Here is a 10151-nt window from a genome sequence, read left to right on the forward strand (position 1 = left end):
GCGCCTCCCGGGCCGCTGCGGCAAAGGCTGGGCGGCCGCGCCCTCCCCCCGTGGTGATTCATCCCGCCCCCTCCCTCTCCTCCCTCCTCCCTCCCTAGGCCGCCGCCGCCGCCGCCGCCGCCGCTGCAGTGCGCAGGAGACCGCGGTCCGCGCCCGAGCGCGCCCGAGCCGGAGCGGGACCGGGGTCGGTGCACCTAGCGGATGTGCCCGGCTGCGCGCGCCAGCGCAGCAGCCCGAGCAGCGGCCGCCGCCCGCGCGGCGGGGATGCCCGGACGCCGGGTCCCGGGGCTGGGCCCCTGGCGGTAACCGGAGCGGGGGGGCCGCGCCCCCCCTCCTCCCCCCCTCGCCGGTCCCAGAGCCGCAGCTGCTGCGCCCGCGCGCTCCCGGGGACATTCTAACCGCCGCCGGGTCCCGCCGCCTCTCGACCCGCTATTAATACCGGCGGCCCGAGAGGGGGGCGCAGCACGCGCCGCGCAGCCATGGGGAGGCTGCTGGCCTTAGTGGTCGGCGCGGCACTGGGTGAGTGCGCGGGGGGGTGGGGCGAGCGGCCGGGGGCACCGCGGGGGCACTGGCGGGGCGGCAGGAGTGGCGCTCGGGACTCGGGGCAGCCGCGCTAGGGCCACCCCCGGCCCATCCCCGGGCCCCGCCAAGTCAGCTTCAGAAGTTGTGCGCGCGGGAGCCGGGCTTGGGGAGGGCAGTGGAGGTGAGGGTGGGCTCCAGCGGGGCGGGGGGGCCGAGCTGGCACAACCTCGCGGCTGCAGGCGCCCAGCCGGGGGCGAGGAAACGCGGAGTCAGCTGCTCCCGGAGCCCCGCAGGCTGCAATGTGACACCCACAGCCGCGGGAGGGGGGTGGGGGGAAGGTGGCGCCCGGAGACTGGGACGGGAGAGACGGAGGGACAGGGAGAGATGAAGACGGGAGGAAGGGGGCGACAGACAGAGAAGGACTCGGAGCGCACCGGAGTGGTCCGCTGGGAGGCTGGGAACATGGGGGTCAAGGGGGAGACGGAGACAGAGAGGAGGGTATTGGAGAGAGAGAGAGAGAGAGTTAAGAGACTGAGCGCGATGGAGAAAGGGAAACTTGAGAAAGGCGGAAGGAGATGGAGAGAAGAGGGAGATGGGGGTGCCCGTGAACACCGGGAGAGAATCTGGCATGGAGTTTGAAAAGGGATAGACATGGAAAGGTGAGAAGAGATTAGGAGAGGTCTCCTTCTGAGCCCAGAGAGTGGACAAAAAGTGGAGGGACCTTCAGAGAGACCCCTGAGAGGGACAAAGATAGGAGGAACTGAGACAGAGGCCCTCAGGGAGTCTGAAAGGTACCGCAGGGGAGGCGGATGGATGAGAAGTCCTGAGGATCGGGAGACAAGGACAGCACGGGGCTGCAGCAGAAGAGACACAGCGTTAGCTACAGAGTGCTGGGAGGCAGAAAGGAGGTGCCAGGTAAGAGAAGGAATTCTAAGACTGGAATTCAGTGGGGTGCAAAAGCCCTGGGGCAGGAGAGAGCTCAGGAAAGCTTTGAGTAGTGGATGGGGTTGGGGTGGGAAGAGCTCTAGAGGCGAGGAGCCTGGGGAAGAGGGGACGATGGAGGCAGGAGAGGATGGGGAGGGGATGGCTCACAAAGGGGCTTGTGGGGCTGGGGAGAGGGGCTGAGTGTGGGTCAGCCCCGGTTTCAGTGCCCACCTCCCCATAATCCCCCACCCCCAGACCTTCTTTTCTCCCAACCCATTTCTCCTGGAACTGGCTGGTTTTGCAATTTAATGGTGAAAATGTCTGCCACCTTAAACTTCTAACTTAGCTGGAATTCTCATTCTACCACCTAGATGCTTGGGTTCCTCCAGCAAGGGACTTCTGAGGAAGGGGCACTCGGGTAGCAAAAAGTCTAAGTTACTGGCAACGTTGACAGTCCCACTTATGGGGTCTCCCATGTACAAGGCCCTACCTAATGTATGAAAATGGGCCCAGCCATTGCTGGAAGCAAAGGACCATTTCTTTCAACAAGAGAGAGGGAAACTGAGACTCAGAGATGAATGACTTGCTGAGGTCACGCAGTGAGTGACAGGGCTCAGCCTGGCATCCAGTCCTGTCTGCTGGTAATCATTGAGCGGGGAACAGATGGTTTCTGAGGGGTCTGGCATTGCGTAGGGCAATGGGTGCCTCTGCCTGACCTGAGCCTGCTGTCCCCACAGTGTCCTCAGCCTGCGGGGGCTGCGTGGAGGTGGACTCGGAGACCGAGGCCGTGTATGGGATGACCTTCAAAATTCTTTGCATCTCCTGCAAGCGCCGCAGCGAGACCAACGCTGAGACCTTCACCGAGTGGACCTTCCGCCAGAAGGGCACTGAGGAGTTTGTCAAGGTGTGCGGGTGCCGGGCACGGGCATGGGAGGGCAGGGGTCCACGAGTGGGAGGCGGTGGGGCTGGATCTCAGGGAGGGGGCTTATTTGTTTAATAATATGCTGTGATTGCTGACCTGGATTCAGATTCTGGCTCCACCAGTGGCCAGCTGGTGACCTTGGCCAAGTCAGTGAGCCTCTCTGAAAGTCAGTTTCCTCCTCGTTAAAGACGGGGTGGCGGTGGTCTCTAGCCCATAGGTTTGTGTGAGGACTGAATGCATTGACGCATCTGGCACATGGTTGGCATGAAATAAATGTCAATGGACTTATTTGGCACCAGCAAACAATGTCTCTGATAGGCATTATGGAAGGAAGATAGAACTTTTTTTTTAACCTCCTTTAAAATATGTGTGTATTTTGCATTACATATCGGTGAGGGAACCATAAACTTCTATGATGTGCTGGAGAGTTGGGGTCTCCAGCTGCTGGAATCAGGCTGCCCTGTCTCTGCTGGGGGAGTGTGTCTGGTGGCTGGGAAAGAACTGCAGAGAATGATGGCCTAGAGGCCAGATGGGGCTTGGGAGGATGACTGAGGAACATGTGTGCGCGCGTGTGCATCTCGGCTAGAGGCAAAAGCGGGGTCTGGATGACTCCAGGCGTGATCCTAGCCCCCCACCCCTGTGCCCTCCCTGCCTGAGGTCAAGGCATCTGAGCCCATCTGTGTGCCATCTGTGTCTGTGGGTGTCAGGGCAGGGGACAGAATCAGGGTCAGGTGAGGGAAGAGAGGCCCAGGCAGTGACACCTTCCCCTCCCTGGCTACCCCTAGATCCTGCGCTATGAGAATGAGGTGTTGCAGCTTGAGGAGGACGAGCGCTTCGAGGGCCGCGTGGTGTGGAATGGCAGCCGGGGCACCAAAGACCTGCAGGATCTGTCTATCTTCATCACCAACGTCACCTACAACCACTCAGGCGACTACGAGTGCCACGTCTACCGCCTGCTCTTCTTCGAAAACTACGAGCACAACACCAGCGTCGTCAAGAAGATCCACATTGAGGTAGTGGACAAAGGTGAGTCGGGCGCTGCCTGCCCCTTTACTGTCACCCACTGGTGAGCCAGATGGAGGGACAGATGGCAGGTAGCGGACAGGACAGGCTGGCTCTGTGCCTGGTCAGCCAACCGCCCACAGCAGCAGGCTGTGGGGGAGGGGAGCAGCCCCTCTCGCCCACTCCAGCTCTGGCCTCTGTTTCCCTCCAGCCCACGGAGAGGTCAAAGCATGCCTCTCCCCCACAGACACTCCGGGTATAGAACCCAACTCTGTCACCTGTGCTGTATGACCTCTGGCAGGTGCCTTCTGTCTCTGAGCCAAAGGGTTGTCCTGGGCTCGCCCAGGATAATAATCCGATGTGTTTCTCGGGGTGTGGTTTGAGCCATTCTTCCATCATGGGGATCATGAGGATTGAGCAGCTGCAGGCACATGCCCGGCTTCCAGCAGAGCCTTGCAGGTGGTGGTGAGGGTGGCGGTTCTTACTGTTTGAGTAGCTCAGCCCTGCTGCCCTCTGTCATGATGAGGCAAGAGAACGTGCCACCTAGAGCAGAGTTCCGCACACCCCTCTGTGCTCCTGCCCCGGGGGAGCCGCGCTGTCCTGCAGAGTCTCACTCAACACCTCTGGGGCGGGCCCAGGGGTCCTTTCTAAAGCTCTCAGGTGAGGCAGTGAGGGGCCACAGGTGTGGGGCCCACCCTCTGAGCAGCAAGGGTCTACAGCGCTTTCGAACGTCTCATAATTTTGCCTCAGCCACCCTGGACCCCTTTTTTGAGGGAGGTCTGCCCCTTCTCTGATCCATCTTCTGCTCAGCATCAATTGCAATTGTCCAGGGCCCTGTGGCCACTGGCTTAGAGTCGGGGAGACAGCCCAGGCTTTGAAGCAGCTACAAGCTGTGGCACGAAGGTCTCTCAGGGCCACGGCACACACATCCTCATGGGCAACACGCGCTGCCCGTCTTTTCCGTGAGACGGGTCCTGGCCTCAGTGCCTTACACGGAGTCCCTTAGTGAATCCTCTCCCCACCCTCTGGGGTAGGGGCTCTTCCTATCCCCATTTTACAGATGAGAAAACCAAGGCTCAGGGAGGGAAGGTTATGTGGCCAAGGTCATGTGATTGGGAGCTGGACTTGAATCCAGAGGAGCTTGGGTGACTGTGTTTCTGTTCTTGGTATGATTCACTGTACTCTGTGATCAGCCAGAGCCTGTGGGTTTCTTTTTATAATTAGCATTTTTACGTTTATTGTCAAATTAGTGTAGCAGAATGCAATTCAGCAGACATGTCTGAGCCACTCTGGTGTTTGTCACGATGCTGGGGGGTGGGGGTCACCCGCAGACATGGACGATGGAGCCCCACCCGCGAAGTTGCTGTGACAAAGATGCCCGCGGTACTGGGGCTTTACAAAACCTGTGTTACTGCTCTTGCAAATCTGCAGAGGTGAGATGGGGAGAGGGTGGGAGGCTCCAGGGCACTGTTCAGCCACCCAGGTTCTTTCCATCTTGTTGTTTGGCAATTGGCCAGGGTGTTGTGTCCTCTGTACGCCATGACCCAGTAGAGACTCTTTTTTTTTTTTTAAATTTAAATTTTTATTTTTTGAGACGGAGTTTTGCTCTTGTTGCCCAGGCTGGAGTGCAATGGCGTGATCTCGGCCCACTGCAACTTCCGCCTCCCGGGTTCAAGTGATTCTCCTGCTTCAGCCTCCCAAGTAGCTGGGATTACAGGCATGTGCCACCAAGCCCAGCTAATTTTTGTATTTTTAGTAGATATGGGGTTTCCCCACATTGGCCAGGCTGGTCTCGAACTCCTGACCTTAGGTAATGATCCACCTGCCTTGGCCTCCCAAGGTGCTGGGATTACAGGCGTGAGCCACTGCGCCTGGCCTGAGCCTCTCTGTTTTAGGATTGTCCACTGTATCACACTACATCCCAGAGCCCGTGTTTTTACCAGCATTTACCATCGTATGCAGTTCCTTATGTTGGCCCTGCAGAGTTTGTGTTTTCTGCACTATCCACCCAGTTCTAGTGTTTTTTACCCACCATATGTAGTATTGCCTTTTAAACATTATCCACTATATTATAGTATTTTATATTACCCACTATAGTATATTTTATATTACACAATATATTATGCTATCATAATATTGCCAAACACAACAGTTTTTTGTTTTTTGTTAAAGAGAGACCAAGTCTTGCTCTGTTGCCCAGGCTGGGACCCCACTGCAGCCTCGAACTCCCAGAATCCAGCGATCCTTCTGCTTGAGCCTCCCAAGTAGCTGGGACTACAGGTGTGAGCTACTACACCCGGCTATTTTTTTTTTTTTTTTTTGTAGAGACTGGATCTTGCTATGTTGCCCAGGATGGCCTCAAACTCCTGGCCTCAAACAATCTTCCCTCCTTAGCTGCCGTAAGTGCTGAGATTACAGGAGTGAGTCTCCACGCCTGGCCTACAGTATTTTTATTATAATCCATCATACTAGAGTATTTTTAACATTCCCCACCATGGCGGGTATTTTTATTACCCACGATGCTATGCTATAGTATTTTAAAAATCAATCCTATTGTAGCATTTAAAAACATTCCATTCTATCCTATACTATATTCATCATTACCCCGATACTACAGTATTTTTAACACGACTCACTGTGCTACTGTATTTTTTCATTACCCACAATACCACAATATTACTGTATTTGTTAGCACTGCCTGCCATTCCTTATTGTTATTACTTTTGCAATGGAGTCTCGCCCTGTCACCCAGAGAGGCTGGAGTGCAGTGGCACAATGTCGGCTCACTGCACCTCCCGGGCTCAAGCAATTCTTCTGCCTCAGCCTCCCAAGTAGGTGGGATTACAGGTGCATGCCACCATGCCCAGCTAATTTTTGTACTTGTAGTAGAGACGGGGTTTTACCATGTTGGCCAGGCTGGTCTTGAACTCCTGACCTCAGGTGATCCTCCCACCTCAGCCTCCCAAAGTGCTGTGATTACAGGCGTGAGTTACCATGCCTGGCGTATTATTATTATTATTATTATTATTATTTTGAGTTAGAGTCTCCTCTGTCGCCCAGGCTGGAGTGCAGTGGCACGATCTTGGCTCACTGCAGCCTCCACCTCCCGGGTTCAAGCGATTCTCCTGCCTCAGCCTCCGAAGTAGCTGGGATTACAGGCGAGTGCCACCATGCCCAGCTAATTCTTTTGTATTTTTAGTAGAGACAGGGTTTCGCTCTGTAGACCAGGCTGGTCTCGTACTCCTGGCCTCCAGTGATTCACCCACCTTGGCCTCCCAGAGTGCTGGAATGACATGTATGAGCCACCACACTGACCTTTTTATTATTTTTATCCACCATCTCGCTGCAGTTTCAGTATTGCCCTTCGACCTATATTGCCTCCTGGTAAAGACCCCTGAGGAATGAGCCATGCCATTTCCATAGGTGGAGGCGACGGGTCATGGTGGTGAGAACTTCACTGACCTGGAAGAGGTGAAGAAGATGCTGGGAAGCTGCTAGGGGCTGCCCACTTGTGGTAGGAGCAGGCAGATAGGGACGCATGGGGACAGTAATACTATTTTGGATCCACACAACATGAGTGGAAAATGTCTTGAGGCACAGCAGCGTCTGAGGCGGGTGAGAAATCCGGCCTGCAGAGTTGCGGCTGGCCTTCAGATCTGCGGGCTGCCTGTGAGATGCCGTGTTACCTAAATCCATTTGGGCACTGAGTTCCAGGAGTGGGGGCAAGAATTCCGATGACGGGGCTTTATCCGGTGTGCATCCAGCTCAGAGTGGTTCCTGAGACCAGCCACTATGGGCAGCCAGGATGTGCTCGTCCTTGAGGCTTTCCGAGGCATCAAGGAGATGGTTGGATAAAGAATTTAGCACAGAGCTTGACTGACAGACAGCAGGCGCCCACTACATGAGACACATTAATAATGTCTGTGGAGGCCAGGTGCAGTGGTTCATGCCTGTCACCCCAGCACTTTGGGAGGCAGAGGTGGGAAGATTTCTTGAGGCCAGGAGTTCAAGACCAGCCTGGGCAACACAGTGAGACCTCATCTCTACCAAAAAAAAAAAAGGAAAAAAATTCACCTGGCCTGCTGATGCACACTTGTAGTCTCTGCTACTCAGGAGGCTGAGGCAGGAGGATTGCTTGAGCTCAGGAGTTCCAGGCTGCAGTGAGCTATGATTGCATCACTGCACTCCAGTCTGGGCAATAGAGCAAGACCCTGTCTCTTAAAAAAATAAAGTCTGTTGAAAAGAATGAATGAAGGAAGGAAGGAATGAGAAGGAAACCCTATCTCAGCTCCTCCCAAAGGGAAGCTGGGGCAGGGCAGGCAGGGGGAGCATCCAGCCCCGCTCCCTCCCTCACTCTGGCCCAGAAAGCACTGGTGCCATCTGCACAGGGTGGAGCCAAAGAAAGTGCCCCACTCACAGCAGAGGGAGGCCATTTGAGGACAGCAGGGAAAATGGGATCTCAGCCATCTAGGAGGGGGCCAGAGATGTGGGATGGACACCTAGGAAATCTAGCCGGGGACACCAGAGTGGCTTTTGACTCTGGTCCCCTGGCTGAACGCGTTCCCTTTACAGTTTAAATTTAGGCTCAAGGAGAAGAAGCTGGCAATTGGCAGGGCCAGTGCTGTAGAGAGGATGTAGGGTTTCCGGAAAATAGCCAACACTTCAGCAGTGCTGGCTGCGTGCTCCTCCAAGCATGTTACGGATGTTAACTCATTTCCTCTCCAGCAACCCTGTGAGAGGGTCTGAGTGTTCCCATCTCCATTTTACAGAGGCTCAGAGAGGTGCAGTCCTTTGCCTGAGGTCACACAGCTAGTAAGAGGCAGAGCCGGGATTCGAACCCTGGCGGTCTGGCCCTAGAGCCCTGGCTGTTAACCATTAGGCTTTACTGCTCCAGTTAGAACAATAATAATAATACTAATAAAACTGAACCTTCATTGAGTGCTGTTATAGATCAAGCACTATTCTAAGGATTTTAAAGCATATTTAATTCTCACAGCACTCTGATGAAGGAGGTATTCATTTTACAGTTGAAGAAACAGAGGCCTAGAGACATTGAGTCACTTGCGCAAGGTCACACAGCTGGCCAGTGGCAGAGCCAGCTCTGAACCTGAGCCTTCTGGTTGCAGAGCTAAGGCTTTTAGGCACTGTGCTGAGGGCCTCCAGAATGACACAGATGTGCCCTCGAGTTACACAGGGAGGTAGGTTGAGGGTGACCCCCACCAGGCCTACCCAAGGCTGGGTATTAATAATCACAGTGCATACACCAGGCCCAGGGAGGTTGAGCCACTTGTCCAAGCTCACAGCACACTCAGGCTGTCATGCAGCCTGGGCTACCCCCTTAACCCTGCCTGGCCCCTGCAGCCAACAGAGACATGGCATCCATCGTGTCTGAGATCATGATGTATGTGCTCATTGTGGTGTTGACCATATGGCTCGTGGCAGAGATGATTTACTGCTACAAGAAGATCGCTGCCGCCACGGAGACTGCCGCACAAGAGAACGCGTGAGTAGGGTGGCTGGGAGGCGGGAGGGCACCCAGGGCACCATCACACTTACCAGAGAGGAACTCCGGAGCCCGGGCGGGGAGGAGGCAGCGGAGCGGCCCAGGGCGCCATCTCTTAGTACTACCCAGAGGGGAGCGCTCCCTGTCAGACACAGGATAGGGGTTGTCAGACCGAGCCCCTTCCTCCCTCTAACTCAGGAGCCCAGGCTCCCAGCCAGATTCCTCAAAGACCCTGAGGAGTCCACCCACAGACTCCTTCTCTCTCTAACTAAGGAGCCCTGTGTTCCTGGGGTGGAGACTGCTACCTTCCCTCATCCCCTGGGGGTTGGGTCGGTCTGATGATGGGGTCACTGTATACCTGGCCTTTCCCCCACAGCTCGGAATACCTGGCCATCACCTCCGAAAGCAAAGAGAACTGCACGGGCGTCCAGGTGGCCGAATAGCCCTGGTAAGGTGGATGGGCAGGCAGAGGGGAAGGGGATTGGGAGGGGCCGAAGTCCCCCAGGTCCCTAATTCCCCCTCTCTTGCTCCCCTTCAGGCCCTGGGCCCCGCCTCAACGAAGAGCCAGCCCTAATGGGGACTCTCCAGGCACCGCCTGCCCCCAGTGTGGGGGTGGCCACTCCTGGGCCCCAGAAAGCCTCAGAGTCCTGCCGACGGAGCCGCTGGGGTGGGAGGGGGCAGGGGGCTTGGCTCGCACCCCCACTTTCGCCTCCTCCAGCTCCTGCCCCTCCGGCTGCGCACCGCCATGCATGATGGGTAAAGCAATACTGCCGCTGCCCCCACCCTGCTTCTGCTGCCTGTTTGGGGAGGGGGGCGGTGAGGTGGGGGCAGCGGCCCCGCACCCCTCCTCCTTGCTGATTTGCACACATTGGCCGCTTCAGACACGCACTTCTGGGGCCAGCCCCTCCCCGCCTCCTCCCTGCCTGGCGGCAGGGGTCGCGATGATGGGCTGGAGCAGTTTGGGGCAGGGGGTTCTGGGACCCACTCCGACTCCCCCTCCCCGGCATCATTTCCCCTCCCGCTTCCTCCGGCTGGACCTGGGGTCCCCCGTCCCTGTAATGCACTCCTGCCCCGGCCCAACCTCGCCCTCTCTCACCAGCCTTGAACTGTGGCCACCTAGAAAGGGGCCCATTCAGCCTCGTCTCTCTTTACAGAAGTAGTTTTGTTCATGAAATAAAGACTCTTGGACTTGATGCATAGTTTCGATTGTGAGTCCCGTCACCTTCCCCCCATTCCCGTCCGACAATCTTACAGCCAGCTTTCCAGGGACCCTACCTG

The 10151-nt window shown here is 56.3% G+C and overlaps 1 protein-coding gene across 4 annotated transcripts; it reads left to right on the top strand.

The window, feature by feature from the left end:
* The first annotated feature begins 126 nt into the window (after nucleotides 1-126).
* On the top strand, nucleotides 127-10066 carry SCN1B (sodium voltage-gated channel beta subunit 1). 4 transcript variants are annotated; one of them, XM_055239614.2, is made up of 6 exons: nucleotides 127-519; nucleotides 2184-2350; nucleotides 3154-3394; nucleotides 8732-8873; nucleotides 9250-9321; nucleotides 9412-10066. In XM_055239614.2, exons 1-5 carry the CDS (start codon nucleotides 480-482, stop codon nucleotides 9314-9316), a joined length of 657 nt encoding a protein of 218 aa, XP_055095589.1. In that variant the 5' UTR covers nucleotides 127-479; the 3' UTR covers nucleotides 9317-9321; nucleotides 9412-10066. The 4 variants fall into 4 exon arrangements, with proteins under 4 accessions (XP_055095589.1, XP_063470186.1, XP_055095592.1 ...); XM_055239616.2 differs by lacking the exon at nucleotides 127-519 and adding an exon at nucleotides 1054-1437; XM_063614116.1 differs by lacking the exons at nucleotides 8732-8873; nucleotides 9250-9321; nucleotides 9412-10066 and adding an exon at nucleotides 5696-8725 and having other exon boundaries at nucleotides 343-519.
* The last annotated feature ends 85 nt before the right edge of the window (nucleotides 10067-10151 follow it).

This window comes from Symphalangus syndactylus, chromosome 13 (genome assembly GCF_028878055.3).
Source record: "Symphalangus syndactylus isolate Jambi chromosome 13, NHGRI_mSymSyn1-v2.1_pri, whole genome shotgun sequence".
NCBI classification, from domain to species: Eukaryota; Metazoa; Chordata; class Mammalia; order Primates; family Hylobatidae; genus Symphalangus; species Symphalangus syndactylus.